Source organism: Gavia stellata, chromosome 5, assembly GCF_030936135.1.
Source record: "Gavia stellata isolate bGavSte3 chromosome 5, bGavSte3.hap2, whole genome shotgun sequence".
In the NCBI taxonomy this organism is placed as follows: Eukaryota; Metazoa; Chordata; class Aves; order Gaviiformes; family Gaviidae; genus Gavia; species Gavia stellata.
Genome location: NC_082598.1, coordinates 48910103 through 48928343, shown reverse-complemented (window position 1 = coordinate 48928343; position 18241 = coordinate 48910103). Strand labels below are relative to the sequence as shown.

Below are 18241 nucleotides of genomic sequence, written 5' to 3'. Positions count from 1 at the left end.
TGAGTAATTCCAAGGACAGTGAAGAGGCTTTTTCCTATTGTTGCTCTGTCATTTGCCAAAACAGACCTGTGACATTTCAATAGTTCTGTATTTTATCCAGGAATTATTTCAGGAGCCAGTAAAAAAATATGCCTTAGCAGCTCATATCATATAAACGTTGCTGAGAGTCTGTGATACAATTTCCAACATCCTTGTTAATCCAATGCAAAAGCGGGATAGTTATAGAAAAAAATGTCTTGTCTTCAGTCTTCTTTTGCCAATTTCATCCAAACTACCATATGACGAAGTGGTAGGCAATGTTGTACTATAGCATAGCCAGAGGGTAGAGTGATTATCTGCCTACCTCTTCTACATTGTTCTTGTCAATTTTCACTCTGATAGTATGTGTAAGTATTCCAAAGGAAATAATTTTGTTCTTTCTCCTTAAACCCTTAAAAGAGCCTCATTATGCAAGAATATTACAGTTATCTTCTCTTATGTGGACTACTTATGTGTGCTCAAGGACAACTGCAGATGTATTTATTTTTATTCTGTATTTACGTACAGGTATTTTGATGTAGATCCTTCTGCAGCATTGTTTCATATAGAACCACATCATAATACTTCAGGATTTTGGTCCATATGGTTTACAAACAATTTTGACTTCAGCATTGAACTGAATGAAGTCTTCATAGCCAGAGAAACGAAGAAAACTTTAAAGGTAAGCTTTATTTCTGCTACATAAATGTTTTGTCCTTGGTTTAAGGAAGAACTCTGTGTTCTCAGAGCTGGTTGAAATCAGTTAAATATAAAGGTATATGTCCGTTTGTAACTGTTAGGTCCTGAAGAGCTTACTCTCTCAATAGGCATTATTCACTGTCCAGCTTGTTTTGGTATTGTTTTATTAGCAACTCTTCTTTCATTTGAGTTGCAGCTACAGATGCGTCAAATTAGAGACCATTGCTCTGTTCTCAGAATTGTTGCATGTGTTGTTTGTGTTCTATAGGATTCAGCATTTCTTCATAGGCTGTAATGGAAGTCTTTAGTACATAGATGAACTTTGAAGTTTAGAAGGCGAAGCCAATAATTTACTCATGCAATTGCTTGATTCAAACCAGACAAATCTGGTTTATGAATATGCACATGATGTAGGCATCTAATTGGCTCTTCGTATATTTAGATAGGAGATTTACATATGTGCACTGTATGGATCAGTTACGGGCACATATGTGTGTGTAATAACAGCAAAAACATGAAGGAAGAGAAAGTTTACATTCTTCACGGTACCGCTTGCACCAGAAATACTGCACCAATTTTAATTCAGTTGTCGTTTGATTCTTTCTAGATTCTGAACTTTGCCAAACCTTTGACTCTACCTCCAGGCTGCTGGAATGTATTTTCTTTGAAGCTTAGTGTGAAAGACACTGTAACAAATGTGCTTTCTAGTATTTGTTTGGCCACAAATGTGGGAGTAATGTTTGAAATACCTCTGCAGATATATTCGACTGTATCCAAGGTATTGTATTCGATTGTGTTGAATGATTATTATTCACTCCAAACCAAACTGCAGCAGCTTCTTTCTTAGGCCAGAAATCTGTCCCTTAGTCCTGAAAGAAAAACTCAGTACCAGAGCACTCTGTGAAACCATTCTGTAGCTTGAGAAGTTAAGCCCTCAGAGTTAAACAGTTCTCTAGGCAACATTAATACTCTTCTTTGACTCGTCCAAATTATGCACTGAGAAACTGGAATTTGTCTTGTTGTTTTGTCATATGGTCAGTTGTAGTTTTTGTTTTGTTCTTCCAGCAGGGAGATCTTCATTTTGAAGCCATTGCCCACTGTGATCTTCAGTGTTACTTGGGAAAGTCTGATTCAGGTAGGCTCGTCTTGGTGTTTTTTTAGGCATCTGATGGTAGTTTTATTGTAGAAAATTCATTTTATGTAGCAGGACTTGTAATGAGAATATTGATACTGTTCATACAAGTACTTAGTTTTATGTTTTTTAAAAACATCTACTTTTCTGGGAGCATATAAATGGCTTTGAGTAACCTGTACTGAGTACACTGTGCAGTATTTCAGGCCTCTAATTCCATAGCGCTAAGCTATTGTTCTGTCTTGCAACATTTTTTGAGCATAATATTTAAGACTTTCCTATAAGTTCTCATTGGTGGTGTACTGCTCCTTCCTTTCTTTGTATGCACGTTCTCTGGAGGTGTTGAGGTAGAATGATAAAGCTGTCAGCTAGCTCAAAGTGATTAGAAAATGTGCATAATCTGAGTCCAGATCCTGAGAAACATTTGATGAAAAACAAAAAACAAACGTTGACCAATATCCTGCCTTTAGCCAGAATGAAATTTGAAGGCCTTCTCTTTATCTGTTTCTCACAGCAATAATTTCACCGATTTCTGCAAGAGACCATTTATCAGCCTTATAAAACAGCATCCTTAATGCTGTATTATGTGAAACAGAAAGAAGGAGTCTCATTCTTTCTCGAACTGAGGAATCTATCTCTAGATCCTGTAATGCTGGGAGCTTTTTTAAGTACCTGGCTGGCATTTACCAAAATACAGTGTTAGGTATTACATGGACATAATACTGCCTGAAAAATGTTGAGTCTGACGGAAGCCGATTCAAATAGTGGTTTTTTTAAAATCTCTGCTCAGTAAGGAATTTCAGTAGGCAGCTGGGTACCATAGGCTTTAAATGTTTAAGTGAGTGCTCTCCTGAATGTGTTTTCAAGATGATGCTTTCCTAAAATGTATGAGGATATGAAGAAGGCAATAGTAGTCAGTCAGATGTAAAAAGGAGAATTGAGGTGACGTATGGAAACATGTGGCTTGAAGAATTACTGATACATATGCACACTTAGGTACATGTCTTAGAAGCAAGTGTTTGGGGTTTTTTTTGGTTTTGTTTGTTTGTTTAAATCTATATAAAGGAATATTGCTGATACAAGTAAGTCCTCGTTGCTTACTTTCTTTCCATTCTAATAATACACATAATCAGATCTTTACCTACAGGTATTCTGCCTTCTAATTTAGGATACTAGTACTTGTTAAATAGAAAAGTCTAATATGCAAGCCTGAAAATACTGACCTAAAGAACTTGTAGCTGGATTATTCCAGTCATCATCAATCTCAGTTGGTTACTTTAAACACTAAGGATTGTAAAATAAAGTACCTGTACTTTCAAAATAAATCTATTTCAAAAGAAATTTGCTTTTCTAACTCTTTTCTACTATGTGAAAATGCTTGAACCAATATGAGTGTAACTTTCTAAAAGGTATTAATCTTTAGACTGATGTAAAGCCTTGCAATTTTATCTTAAGAAGAATTTGAGAAAATTATCAGCACCTTGAAAAGAGAAGCTAAAATGAAAACAGCATTTCTGCCAAATTGTGGGATTTGTTTTGCTCCCTGTTGTGCTATGATACTATAATTTTGTGCTACTATGTAGAGAATAGTATATGATCTTGATACTTTATTGGCATCAGTGGAGAGTTCTGTCTAAAGACTACTGATAGCATAATGACTTTTCTATGGCATCCATTAGAAATAGCAACAGTAAAAAGGGCTTACTAGAGCATACAAAGCCTGTGCAATACCCATACTCTTGCTTGCATGTAGAATTACTGTGGTTTTGCAGATGTATTTCTTTAAGCAAATCAGATATGGACAATAATATATATACCCTCACATATGCTTGCTTTGAAGGGAAAAAGTGGGTTGCCTTTCTTATTTTTGTGTCGACCCTTTGCAGATGCTGATTACTTGTGTTCAGAAGTAGATTGATGGAAGGAGCAAATGTTATCTCTGTAAAATATGAAAAATCTGTTATCGTTTTAGCAAATCTGCTTTGGCAGAAGAGTCTCTCTCTGGACCGTTCTGCCTGGGATGTGGATTCTGAGCTTGCAAGTGAACTTTATGAAAGATGGCAAAAAATAAGACGTGGGGAAGCCTGCAGGTCTGTACAGAATCTATTGAGGTTCTTAATTCAAGCCAGTACAGTGTAGTAAGAAAGAATATTTCTGTGCTGAAGTATTCTTAATTAGAACAAACGTTTTTTACCTTCTTGCACTTAAGTTAGTTATCTTGAAGCACCTGAGTTTCAGAGCACCTCAGACACCCCCAGCTTCCATTTCAAAGCACTGCCAGCCATAAGTAAACGTTTCAGATGCCCAAACTTTAGAATGTAAATAATGTTCTGACTATAATAACCCCACCACAACTATCCAGTGTGAAAGCATCAAAGCATGTTTTACCGGATCAGTTATGGAGTTGCATGAGCCCTTCATCAACAGGTCACACAGCAGTCTTTTCAGGATCTGGGTCTTTGAATAGCTTTTAAGGTTTTTAGTCCCTGGCCTAAAGGATGCTGCATACTGGGGATGTTGGGAAGGAAGCAGTCACTGTGGCTGAGCAGTTCTTGTAGAGATGGTGCGTCAGTGACATCAGCCCCTTTCCAGAATAAGGAGGTAGAGCTGTGAAAACCACAGTCGTGTTGCAGGTGGAAAAGTGAAGACTGAAGGGGTGCACATAAGTTACATTGACTCTTTACTACTAGGTTACAGCTTTATGGGCTTTATTTTGTGAAGACCATTTTGAAGGAAACATAAGTTGATGTAATTGTAGGTCCTGGCAAATCATAGGGTTTTTTGTTCTTTTTTTTGAAAGAAAAATAAGGTAAAATTAACAAAGCTTTCTGGTTTTGCCAATAAAGCAGGAGAAGTGTTTTAGCATCAGCTCGCTTTATTCACCAGAAGAAGCCTGAAGAGGAGTCCTTTGCCTTTTTCTTGCCACGGTTGACTACAGAGCCTGGCCTTGCACTCAACTTCAGTGCCACAGCAGTTAAAAGTAGTATGGTGAGGATGGTTGTTATGCATTTACTGAGTTGATGTATGTTTAGTTTGTTTAAATAACAAAGTCTGCAGTTAACATTTGGTGATGCTTAGCATTTTCATACTGCTTGTAGATCAGTGTTTTGAAGTCTAATTTAAGACACCAGATTTGTATTCCTTTGGCTCTTTGATAAGTTCTCTAGCTACCTTGTTGTGATATTTTAATACAAGGATTGGAGTAAAGCAGGATAGGTCTTAACTAACGGTTGGTTGTGGTTGTTAAAGCTTTCCTTGCATCATTGTATAAGTTACATGCTTGTGATAAAATAATTGAACAAGGGACTAGGGATAGGACATACTGTCATTAATGACACGTGGTTATGGGATGGCCTTCCTCATGTCACTACCTTAGGTAACAGAACACTGATGGTTGTTTCTTTCTCGTTTGTCAGATTTAGGTCACTGCTAACCTAGCCTGGGACAGAACCAGTCATATGGAGATAGTTTCCATATGCACATATTGAGAATTAGCTTAATATTCCATTTGTACTATTTAATTGTCAGTCATTATAGTAATGTGTATAACCTGCTTGCTCTGAGACTTCTGTAAAAAGGGTGGCATTCTGACTAATTTCACCTTCTTCTGTGGAAGAGCTTTGTTCATGCCTGCCTGCTTAAATCAAAATCCAAATGAAAGGGTTGTTTGGGGGGTGGGGGAGGTTTGTATTTCTGCACATGCTGTTCTTCATGCACTCTTAGCCGTTTTTGCAAATGATGACATTGTGGTGACATGTCCTGCTTTTCCATGCAGTTTTGTGCACATATGATTATATTTCATTAAGACAGAAGCCAGGTTGAAGTCCCTTGAAAATGCAGATCATATTACCAGTGCTGACTTATTTTACGTTTCAGTTCTCAAGTATGTAGTTTTTAACTTTTTCTTTTCCTCTCCAAACTCTTCAGGTAAAATATTTCGTACTAAGAAATCCTTCATCCTTCCCAGTTACGTTGCAGCTTCTGCCTCTTTCTTACTACCCTGATCCCCAAGCTTCACTGAGTCTGCTCAACAAATGGTAATAACTATCTCAGGATACTGCTTGCCCTTTAAAAAGATCTATTTGCCTTGCCTTATGATTGTTGCTTATTGTTTGTTTTAATATTTCAAAGTGTAACTTAGGTTGAGACAATGTTCTGACCCATTTTGGAAGATACAGTCATGTTCAGAACAGCTCCCTGTATGACACATGACTTTGTACCTGATCATCGATAAAACCAAATCGAGCGTGTTTTCAGCAAGTTTATGTCTGCCAGCCATAAACTATAATTGGTCATCTTTTAAGGTCTGAGGCTTGGTGCAAGCTTGTGCAAGCTGCCCAGGTGAGGGGAGCAACTTGCAGAATTGGGAATGTGCATCTCCCTGCAAGGCTGGTTGGGAAGTACACAGTCTGTAGACTGATCGGTGAGGAGGAAGGTAACTGAACCTTCCCACCAGAAAAAAGTGTTCTTCTTAGCTTTCTCTTAGGTAAAAACCCTGGTTGAAGAAGAGGAAACAGGAGCCAGGAAGAAAAATGCAGGTCCAGAGCCAGCAACCCCACCGTAAATGTTTAGGGCCAGCTAAGCAAATGTTTTTACATTGTTTTGAACTTTCTGATATAGAACTGAGAAGATCTAATGAGAAATCTAGATAAGCGTTAGATGAACAGTATAAAGGGGCATGTCGAGGTGGGCTGAAGTTCACCAAAATAAGCCCTGGCTGTCACACTTAAGTTTGAAAAACTGTGTGGTTGGTAGGACTGTTTGCTTGGTTGGAGTGAGTGGGACTACTGACGTGCTTAAGTGTAACTTGCTTATTTGGGGTCCAAATGCCTGTGTAATTGCTTCCTCAACCTCATTTCTTTACATACGTATGTGTATGTGCATATATATAGATATGTGTGTATATATATGCATGTTAATAACTACATCTGTTTGCATACTAAATATAATTTCCACATAGACTCTTTCTAGTGGTTTGAAATTACATTTTCTCTGTATGCACACTTTAGTTTCTGCAGTTTATCTAGGTTTTCCAGCACATCTACTAACTGGGTTTTTTTAAGCTAGTATCATAGAAAGTTGTGACAACTGAATTTCCAATTCAGTGGCTGGAGGTCCATTAGTCATCTGTAATCTAAATTTTACCTATTGGTTTTCTTATGTCTGTTTTTAATACCTTAATGTCAAATGCTTATTATTTGCTGTCAGGCAAATAACCAACTGCTGTAAGTGAATTCGATTTGCAAAGTATGTGAAAGAAAATAGGAATTTGTCCCAAACAAATCATGAGCAGAAAGAGGGGTATTTGAGTAAATTATTGAGATTAGATAATAATTATCTCTTAACAGTTACGTGGGCAGAAAAAGCTTTGGGGCTTGGGTGGCTTAGAAATTACATTTCTTTGATTGTGATCTTTTGCAATATTGTATGCTGAGAGATCTAAAATGCCCAGCCATTTGTCTGTTTTCCAAATGTGTGGAATCCACATAAAACTGATTTGTAGTGTATTCTGTTGAAATGCAGACCCACATTTCCACCGTATTTCACATCTGCCAAAATGCAATTGTAAAAGTATTCTTTATTTAAGAACAGATGCCAGCATGTAAAAGTAAGTTGATGTAGTTCTGACAGACTAGGTTTGAAGTGCTTAATTTTTTGTTTTGGTTTATTTAGGTTCGGCATAAATGTGCAAGCTATTAATTTCACAACCACTGAATTCAGGCTCATGGATGAATGTGCTCAGAGGGTAAGATGGCTAATTTTGATAGAAGTGGTCTGACACATTAGAAAAAGCTTTTTCAGGCTACACTACATCTGAGTTGTTACCAAGTGCTATTTAAAGCAATTTAATAGTGTTTTCTTGATTCTCTATCAGGCTTGTATCTTTGCAGTTAATTCTTTTTCAGAGTTTGAGTCTGTTTTGAGAACAGCTATAGGGAGGGAGTGTGTGCATGCCTGCATGCGTGTGCGTACGTGTTGAAGAGGCCACCGGTACCATTCTGTGTTGGGACTTAATGTTTAGCCCCAGGTTGATCGCGAAGTGTCAGGCTTTTGAGTTGATGTCAGAAGCTAGCTGATAATCTTTTCAGTAGGGGGAAGTACTGTCCAATAGTTAAGGGGAGGAGAAGGCTGGATTTCTACACTTCACCTCAGTCTCACTGCACCTGCCGGATTCAGGTTGGAATGTCGTGGCTCTCTCTGGTTCCCGTTTTTAACACAAGTGTGATAATGCTTGACTGCGTCACACCAGTGCTGAGCTGTGGTTATACCCTGAGGTGTTGTGTCATGGATGACAGAAACAGAGAAGATGCTGTATTAGGGATGTTGGTGTACTCTGACAACCAGAGTACTGTCCAGGGTACCTGGAGAATTTCTTCTTAGACTGCTAGTTTGCACAAAAGCCTGGAATTAACATATTTTCCTTGCTGATGCTGCAGCCCCATCTTTAATGTCCTGTGTAGATACACATTTCTGCACCCATGCTTTAAGACCTTAATGAAAGATTGGTACCTTATAAGAAGAAAAGACTATGTTTGCTACACTAATCAAAGCTGACCTTTCCTTTCTGGCAACAGCTGTAAGAGTTGTTGTAAAAGAGAGGAGACAGCAGTTCATAAATCCTAGCCTGTAGGCACACACTGAAAAAGAGAAGGTAGTTCCATGAGCACATGGGTCGGACTGAATTTCCACAGAGTCCTGTACACCATACTCTTGACCAAATGGAAAAATAACAGTAGATCTTTACACCAGTGTGTCCAATATCCGTTTTTCATTCGAGACTTGAAGAGCTAGGAGGAACATGTATGGTTAGACAGGTATTCAGCATGTATGAGATGGATCTTGGCTTGTTAACCATATCACTAGTTGTTAATATGTACATTTTAAATTTATTATCATTTCCCTAGTCACTTTATGTACATGTGTAACGAATTGTTAGGCTCACATGTGAGTGCATGTGTATCTTTCTTTGGAGGGAGTGACAGGGTGAAGTTTGCAAATGCCATATGCGGTTTGCTTTTAATAAATATTGACTGTTGAATGCAGGTTCTGAAACTTTATTGTATGTTCCTTTTTCATAATATAGACTAAGAATAAAAACATTTTTGATCGTAAAGGCCATTAGTATAACAGCCATGAATTGAAAAACAACCCAGCAAGAACACATTTTGTAATGTTTATGATTGTTTTGACTGTTATAGATGTCCGATCACCTTCTAAGAGGAGACACCCCCCCACCCCCCCAGTTCTGGAATAGAAAGTTTTAGGGCTATTGTCATTATTTTTAATGGGAAAAAGAATAAACAGCAGTATCTGCTCCCCCTCCCCCCCAAAAAAAAAACAAACCACCAAAACAAAAAACATTATTTCCAGACTCAGTGAACTTTTGGTAGTTATGGTCTTCAATTAATATGGTAGGGAGTTAACTTTGGCTTGTTTCCAGTGACTCAAATCATCAACATATTTGCCAACAGTCCCTTTCTCACTTAAATCAAGTTGCAAGTCTTATGCTGGGGGGTATAATGGTTGCCACATTTCCCTGTGCAATCAGTATACTGTCAGTTCTCATTGTGTTCTGAAGTGTTTCAGAATATGAAAGGCACTATATAATTTCTTTTCCATCTGAGCAAATAAAAGCTGTTTTAAAAAATGAAGTAATACATTCCTCATAATAAGTGCAGTAATATGAACTTTTGCTCAAATAAACAATCTTATCTGATGTTTTATGTTGTCAGATTGAAAGACTTTTGTATAACAAGTCAGTTAGCAGTTATCGCACCTTGCCAAAAATATCTTATGTGGTGCTAAGTAAAGACGTAGTGCTTTCTTTATTGAGATCTCTAAACACACATGTTTTCTGTGAATAAGAAGTGCATTTTGTTTAACAGAATGCACATCAAGAGGATCTTATCAACAAGAAATGCAGTTCTGAGCTGCTTCGGTTAAGTTTACAGCCACTGGAAACCAGAAAAGTTGGTGTAATTTTTACACCGGTTGACTACAAAAGAGTAGCTTCCCTTATTTTAATCAGGTAAGCCTGATTTCAGTTTTAAGTGAGAATCTAAAAACTCAATGTAAAAATGAATTTGCCAAGTCTTGGAGCAAAGGCAAATGGTCAAAATTTGAAAGTCAGAATACCTCCAGTTTAATAAAAATTGCTTAAAGGGTCTTTGTGCCTTGTGTCTAGGTCATTAAAAAATAGAACTTTAGTTGATCCTATCCTTTTTTCCTTGATATGTGATCAGTGGGTTATAAAATGCATATGAATGTACTGAGGCAATTTTGAATTAACAGAGCAGCACCTTGGGTGGCTATGCTATTTTCAATTTAACTCCATAATGATAGGATTTAAGTATACAGTGAGTCTAATTTGCAGCCACACATTGGTTATCGCTGGAGGAAAAGAGAGTTTATGGAAGAAGCAACCATTTTTAGCAGGTGGCACTGTTGTTATCAGGTGGCAGTGATCACAAAGCTGGTTCCTTCACTGTGTGAAGTTCACTGGTGACTCTGACGGAGTCATCCTGTCTGTATTTAGGGGAAGCCTATCCAGGTGTGGCCAGTGATTCTGTTACTGAAACACTGTTGTCTTGGATTGGCACCTAGATAGCAAAGCTGTGATTTTGCAAACTTCATTTGTGTTTTAGTGGCTGATAGCGTGATTTTTATATTATGGCAGAAACAACTTGACTGTTCTGGACGTGGTCAACGTAGAAGGCTTTGGAGCCAAAGAATTGCTTAAAGTAGGGGGAAGACTACCTGGTGCAGGAGGATCCCTTCGATTCAAGGTGCCAGAAGCTACACTAATGGACTGCAGACGACGTGAGTAAGGAAAAATGGGTCTCTGATTTTGTAGCTGGCTGTGTTACTCTGTGGTGGTACTGATACAGTACAGTAATGTCAAGTAAACAATGCTGAAATAGAAAAAAGCTGAAGAGCTTGGTCATGGGAGGTGTAGATTCTGTTTTCTCAAAACACTGACTGAGGATAGTTACAAATTCTGGAAATACAAAACAGTCTGTATTAAAATGTTGGTCACTTCTAAATTTTTAATTAGATTGAAAGTAGAAATAGCAATTTATTTATAAACATAAAAAAATAATTTTTAAGCACTGTAAAATAATTACTCTTTTTTTCTTCTTCTTTAAGAACTGAAAGACAGCAAGCAAATTCTATCCATTACGAAGAACTTCAAAGTAGAGAATATCGGGCCTCTTCCTATAACAATTTCATCAATGAAAATCAATGGTTACAGTTGCCAAGGATACGGATTTGAAGTGTTAGACTGTCAGGAATTTTTCCTGGCTCAGAACTCATCACGAGAGATCAGCATTGTGTAAGCACTGACAAATTTGCTGAGAAATTAACTTCAGTGGAAATTTGAAATTAATTTCAGAAATTGAAATTAATTTCAGTAACAGACACTCCAATAGCACACTAAATTTCGTGAATATAAATTTCATAAGCATTTCCCCTTTTCAGTAAAGGTAGTACTAACAAATCAATAATATAATAATGTTTCTTTATAAGACTCCCATCATTTTTAAAAAGCAGCATACAAGCTTTTATCAGTGCATTATGAAGTAACAAATTAAAGCAAAAGAGTTGTCACAAATGAGTAAGAAATGCTTTGCCACTGGCTTTTTTTTTCATTGTTTCTTTTTCTCTAGTTTGTTCCAAGTAGCCTGACCACAATCTAGTCATGTTTTCCTAACATTGCACATAATCAGTCTAAAATGGATTCTTTTTAAAATCCTGTTGAGTGTAAGTCATGAGTTAAACATAAGTAGAGTCAATATTACTATATTACAGTAACTGCGGTTTTGTATACAGTGAGTATCGCCTCTACAGTTTGGAAAGGCAAGTCATACCACCTCGCAGTACCCATGGCAGCCAAACAGACTAATGGTATGGGTCAGGGGAATAAGTGGAAGAAGAGACCAATCTGATGTTTTCTTCTGCTTTCCCTATCTTTCCAGCCTTGTTCTAGACTTACCCTAGTCCCTGGCCCTTTCTGACGTAATACTGCCTGTACGCTTGACAACTGTGCTTTTGGTAAAGGAGTGTTTCAGTTAACATGAGTTGATCATGTGCACCTCCTCGAGAAAAGGAAAATGCGTCACAGTAATCAGAGTATTGTGAAGAGTCCAATAAAACCATGTATTTTACTGCTTGAAGATGACCTCAGAATCTTACCTCTGTTAGGTGTGGATGCCATCTGCATAGTCTAAGCAGACAGTGGTCACCTATTTCATTGTCTTTTTTTCATATTACTAAATCAGAAGTTATTTTGTATTTTTTGGTATCAGTGTGACTTCAGAAAATGAAATTCGGCCATACAATGGAAAAATAACACCAGCTGCATCTACTTTCCTGACAGATTCACTCCTGACTTCACATCTTCATGGGTAATCCGGGAGCTTACGCTGGTGACTGCTGCTGATCTGGAGTTCCACTTCACGCTCAATGTTACTCTTCCTCACCATCTGTTACCACTGTGTGCAGATGTGGTGCCAGGACCCAGCTGGGAAGAGTCTTTCTGGAGGCTCACTGTCCTCTTCGTAAGGTAATGCTTTCAGGGCCCCTGCACCCGTTTGAAAGGGACTCGCCAGTGAAAGATCAGCAAGCACTTCTGGCTTGTGTTAGATTTTTAGTGGTGACAGGGCTTAAATCTCTACTGCATTTGTCTCCCAAGAGTCCTGCCAGCTGACTGTGACAGCTTAGGTGTGATGCAGTAGCTGGTGATGGAGTTGTCAAGCATTTCTTGCTGCTCCTCCTGATAAACTTCCGTGTTAAGGCTGCAAAGAAAAAGGGATAGCATACCTCCACAGGAATACCTGGTGGATACTCCCCTTGCTAGAAGACTTACTCCCCCCGCAGTAGAGACGCACATGTAACATATTAGTATCTGAACGCCCTAAATGGAATCGAGTGGACTGGTAGATTGTCTTTAAGTATTTCTGGAAAATGAACATGAATTTTATTTATAAAGTTTCAGACAACCAAGTGAGGACCTGCTTTTTCTTCTGCTTCTTTCCTCCTTTCATTTCTTAAAAATTATTTGTGTTTATCATTAGGTTTTGCTAGGCACACTGCTAAACAGGCTACCCAGAAAGATGATTTGGCTTGTGTTAGCTGACTCATTGCTTGCACATGGTAAACTGCTTTAAAGAGGACTGTACCTTTGTAAAACAATTAAGGGTTCTGCTCCTACGCATACTCTTTTTTTGTCTTCCTTTATTAACCTTTCACACTGTGTAGTGTGAACTGGATGTTGTGTTTGTCACAGATGATGTCCAGTGCTTTCATCACACCAACCCTGAATTCCTACAGTCAGTACTAACAAGCAGTGCATGTGAATGTCATGGTGATACATGTATGTGCCGGTGCATACCTAACTGAGATCCTGATGCACACTGTGGTTCTGCTTGTGTTGTTGTTTTGACATTGAAAACAGTCAGAGCACAAATGAAGCAACATCAGTGACCACGTTACGTGGTTCTAGATGCAACAGGAGACGACTACAGGGATCTGAAAAATCAGAAAAGTCTCATTCTGTTTTCCTGCTGAAAAAAATTTTACTGCATGATTGAGAAGGTGGTTTGATGAATTATACACATTTTTGTTCTGATCGATTTAGATTTGGTGCAATTAATACACCAGAGAGAATGAGAGGATATTTTGCAGCTTCAGTTTTAGTTCAGAAGTATGGTGGCATTTGTAGCCCATTTTATGCCAGCATTTTCTCTAGGAAAAGAAAGTGACAGTATTAAATAAATATCAAAATAATGACATAACTATCATGAATGAATAGAAGGTACTCAGAAGGCTGATTGGTATCATACTATGATATATTGCCATTGTGTTGTAGTGAGACTTCTAACTGATGTTAAAAATCAAGTATTAGCTTTTTAGAATGGATTTTTTCTTTGTTAGATTTTTTTCTTTGTAAAGGCCATGGCTGAGTTATTTTATTGAGAGAATAACTAGCAAGGGCTATAAGGAAAAAAGGGAAAGAAAAGACTGTTACAACTGTTATTTATTTTAAACTGTATTTTGAGTTTTCTCATCTGTCATCTTACTTAGAAGTTACTAAAAAAAAAATTTGAAAAATGCATCTTGTTAGAAGCTTTCTAGCTCTTCCACTGAATACTCCTGAAAATTGTAGACACCAGTATCTTTTGTTTTCTTTGGCAGTTTGTCCCTGCTCGGAGTGATTCTGATAGCCTTCCAGCAAGCCCAGTATATTCTAGCAGAGTTCATGAAATCAAGACAGAGACCAAATCCTAGTTCTTCACCGCAGCAGAACAGCAACTCTGTTGATGTAATCAGCTCTGATTCCTACAAGTAAAAATACTTTTTTCTTCTTTTGAATTGCCTTTTTTTGTACCCTGTTTATTGTGGAGTGATGCTTTCTGTCTGTATTTTGATACTGCTGTGGGGCTGGTTTAGAGGAGATAGTGTTCCAGGCAACCTCTTTCAGAGAGCTTTCAGTGTTGTGGTGTATATTCATCTCCACAAAAGAGAAATGGAAGAACTCAAGGATTTATTAATCTTGTATATTGTCAGTAGTACATAGGGTGAAAACTGTGTGATGAAAGTAAAGGATACGCCATGTGCGGCAGCCGTGGAAAGAATGGAAAATACATTAATGGTCCTCAAATCTGACCCTCTTGGGTGGTCGGTTAGGCACTTACTCACTGAAGCATATAAATGTATATGAAGTCTGAATACATACTTAGAGTCTTGCGCAACTCCCACTGAAATGAGAGTGTGCTTAGCTGCAATGATAAATTGAAAACCTAATGCAATTTCATGGCTTGTGAATATGCCCCCCTTTCTTTTCTTACAAAAATGTCCCATAAAACAATTCATGATAGCTTTGTAGATAAAAACAAATCTCAGATAATTTATTTTTTCTCCAGGGGAAGCTGCAAGACATTTATGGATTCCTATAGTTCCTCAGATAAAGGTAAAGGGAAGGGCTTCCTGTCTGTGGGCACTTCTTCCAGCCGAAGTCAGAATGCAGCAAAGAGAAGTCCTGCAACCTACAGCCACTCTCAGAAGAAACACAAATGTTCAGTTTACTTCAGTAAGCAGAAACCAAACACAGCAGCTGGCAGTGCCATTGCAACTACAGATGAGAAACAAAATCAGATTGCAGAGAACCAAATCTCAGCACCAAAAGAGGACATTTGCACTGATGCTGTCAGTGAGAACTGGGTAACTCTAAAATATGCAAATGGCATAAATGTTAACAAGAATTTAACTCTTCCAGAAAACTTTCTGGGTAAAGAAGAAAGTGCACTGAAAAATACAGTTCTCATTAAAAATACTTCTTCAGAGTGTGATCTGAAGGAAGATCTTCAAACATGTATGTTTCCTAAGGAAACTAACCTTAAAACTTCAGAAAATCTAGTTGAGCTCAAAGAACAGGAGTTCTGTCCTGTGAAGATGTCCAAGAAGCTACCTGAAAGTCACTTGTCCAGAAATTCACCTCAGCAACAGCCGGAACTGCAAGAAATTTCTAGGAAAAATAGTGGTAACTTTTTTCAATTTCTGTCAATCGAAATTATTGGGTGGAATCTTCTGTTGAGTTCACTGTGATAAGGATTTTGTCTTTTTTGTGGGACAAGGAGATGTATTTCTTATGTGTTCACTATGATTTATCTGTTTACATTCCTAAGGAAATAGCTTGCATTAGAAGTTGTTTCATAAACATAGATTTGCCTTGATTTACAGATTTCAAGCTTGTGCTGTAGCATTTTAACAGTTCAAGTAACTGATGTCATAGATCTGCTTATAAAACTCAAATTGCCCTTGTCAAATACTCAGAAACATCCCAGTTTGTGATTTTCAGGTCCACGGAAAATCTAACACCTGATTTTTAGAGTCACCAAGCAAGCACATTCAGTACTGGATATTCAGAACTCCTTTGATAAAACCACCTAAAATAACAAAAGCTGACATCAGAGTATTGTGAAATTATATTTTGTAGGAACCTGCAGATCAACATTTCTCTTAGTAACTGCATAGCTATATTTTTTATCTTTTTTTTTTTTTTTTTTTTTTTAATTGTGGAACTAAGCTGCCTGGGAAGTCTTAACCTGTTAGCTTTGCAACTTAAAATTTTAACACCAGCCCAAGAGCACCTGCGGGAAATCAAGAGCAGGGTAGGAGAATGTGTCCTCTGGAAGCTTGGCTTTACTTAGGCACTTGACAAAGTAGTTGAATGCTGCAGACTGGTATTTGCTGTAGCTGTGGCAGAGTTTATTTAGTGGGTGACCCATTACAGAGGGATTTCAGGCCCTGCTGTAGCGTGTAGTTGTTACCCTGGGCCAATTGCTTCCCGTTGTGTTGTTATCTGTGAGACACAGCGGGTACACATGTGCTGTCTCAGGTGGAGGCAGGATAATTTCACTCATACTTACGAAGTGCTTTGAAATTCTTCATGTGCTCCTAAACTGCAGAATGTTGTTCGTTCTTTGCTTTGAATTAGGAAATCAGCTGGGGGGAAAAAAAAAAATCAGTAATTATGTCTTAACTGTATTTACGTGCACAGGAAACTAACTTTGAATACAGGCTGTGCAAATCATGGCTATACATAAACCAGTTGGGAGATACTAGACTTGTTTTCATTGACAGAACTTCCACCTTGAGAGAGTGTTTCAGGAGTACTGACAGTTACTTGTATTCAGTGGTAATGTGATCTGCCACATTGCCTATTAACAGTTGTGGTTTTCTGCACTGTCAGGGATGTGAGTATTTCTGTGTTTCAAGAAGTTTGGTAGGATAAACGAAGTCTAAAAAGTACCATGTTGCAATGTTTATATCTTGATTATAGTTACAGAGCTGGTTTTGTGCAAACAGGAGTCTTCAAGATCTCAGGTACTCGCATGTTTGTATGCTGGAGAGCAACGGAGCGTTTCTTAGAGCTCTGACAGCATCCCTTGCCTGGTGTCTCCCCTGGTGTTTCATTCACGTGGGCTGCTTTTGCAGTCATCATGACTGCCTCTTCCAGAGGGGAGAGGGTGGCTGACTCAGAGCTAAGATGTTGTAGTTGGTTGGTAGATAGGAAACTGTAAAAACGTTTGGGTGTGCCTTTCCCATTTGAGAAGACCAGTTCAATGTGATAAGTGATGGCATTTCTCATGCAGCGCAGCTGAGAGTCTCGGTAGCAGATCACTGTGGATGGATTGCAGGTATCTGAGATAACTGGAACTGATCAGAACTGAAGTTAATTCTGTCCTGTCCAGCATTGGCAGGGCCCAAGTGGAGGACTGTGACTCAACTGGGCAACTCAACTAGTTGTTGAGGCGGGCTTCCTTTCATTTTCTTCATCTCTTGGCTTTTGTTACACAAGAATAATTCTTCTTCCTCACAAGCCTCTCAAGAAAATGAACTTTGGATGTGGAACCCATTCTAAAGAAAGGATGGCTTACCTTTGTCTTCACAGTGAATGCAGAGGGCACTTCAGAGATGTAAAGCTCCAAATAAAGGCTGTCCTTATCTTGATCTACCTGTTTTTGAAAAGTATCTTCCCCACCCAGCTTGCAGGGGTTTTTCTGTTTGCTTTTTAGCCCAGTGTTCTCTGGCTTCAGATTCTACCTTACAGACCCATGGCTGGGACCTGAATAGCTCAAATTCAGATGAGATGAGCAGGACTTGGGATAATCTATGCATGTGCTAGGAGTGGTGAGCTGATGAGCATGAATCAATACAGAACTACTTTTTGCAACTGCTATGAGAATTTTTATACAGCAATAGCTTTTGATTTTGAAATTTTCAGTGTGATCAGCCTAGAGGTTAGTCTCCTAGTGTTTTGGAAAGCAGCACAAGTCTGTTTTTAAAGAAAGGTAGAAGATACTGTGGTTATGATTGAGAGCCCATTCTTTTCCCAAGCAAACTAATTTTACTGTTTAATTGTAGGGAATAGCCTGCAAGTGCCTCTCAGGAATGAAACAGAAAACTGTGAGACTTTAAAAAAGCAGATCAACCTAAAGCCTTCCATGGAGAAAAAGATTAATAAAGGACCTAAGGAAGAGACTCCATGCTGCGCAAAAGAGGAGATTACCTCTTCTGAGGTTTGTATTGTGATCTTTCCGCTACTCAAATTTAAAATGATCTTTTTGTTGTTTATTTATACATATAGGTATGTGTGTGTATGTAGGGTCTATTACATACAGTCACAGATTTGAAACACTGTAGATCAGATGAATGAGGAAATGTGCAGATGTGCTGTCCCACATCCATTGCGTATTAATGCTGCTTTGTAGAATGATGAACAGTTTGGGTAAAAATTAAGACAGCCCTTGTATTGTGATATTGGCTGTATCACAACCAGAGATATTCTTCATTACTGTCAGAGCAGGCACAAACATTCTGGAATCTAAT

At 38.2% G+C, this 18241-nt stretch overlaps 1 protein-coding gene across 1 annotated transcript in view; it reads left to right on the top strand.

The window, feature by feature from the left end:
* The window catches only part of TMEM131L (transmembrane 131 like), an 81975-nt gene that overhangs the window by 51540 nt on the left and 12194 nt on the right, over positions 1 to 18241 (top strand). Inside the window, exons 13-26 of the mRNA XM_059818212.1 lie at positions 547 to 700; positions 1325 to 1495; positions 1783 to 1852; positions 3822 to 3939; positions 4699 to 4837; positions 5777 to 5886; positions 7523 to 7595; positions 9736 to 9878; positions 10527 to 10669; positions 10997 to 11183; positions 12228 to 12413; positions 14045 to 14194; positions 14773 to 15389; positions 17777 to 17931. Of these exons, the coding sequence (XP_059674195.1) occupies positions 547 to 700; positions 1325 to 1495; positions 1783 to 1852; positions 3822 to 3939; positions 4699 to 4837; positions 5777 to 5886; positions 7523 to 7595; positions 9736 to 9878; positions 10527 to 10669; positions 10997 to 11183; positions 12228 to 12413; positions 14045 to 14194; positions 14773 to 15389; positions 17777 to 17931 (2416 nt within the window). The remainder of the gene's footprint in view (positions 1 to 546; positions 701 to 1324; positions 1496 to 1782; positions 1853 to 3821; positions 3940 to 4698; positions 4838 to 5776; positions 5887 to 7522; positions 7596 to 9735; positions 9879 to 10526; positions 10670 to 10996; positions 11184 to 12227; positions 12414 to 14044; positions 14195 to 14772; positions 15390 to 17776; positions 17932 to 18241) is intronic.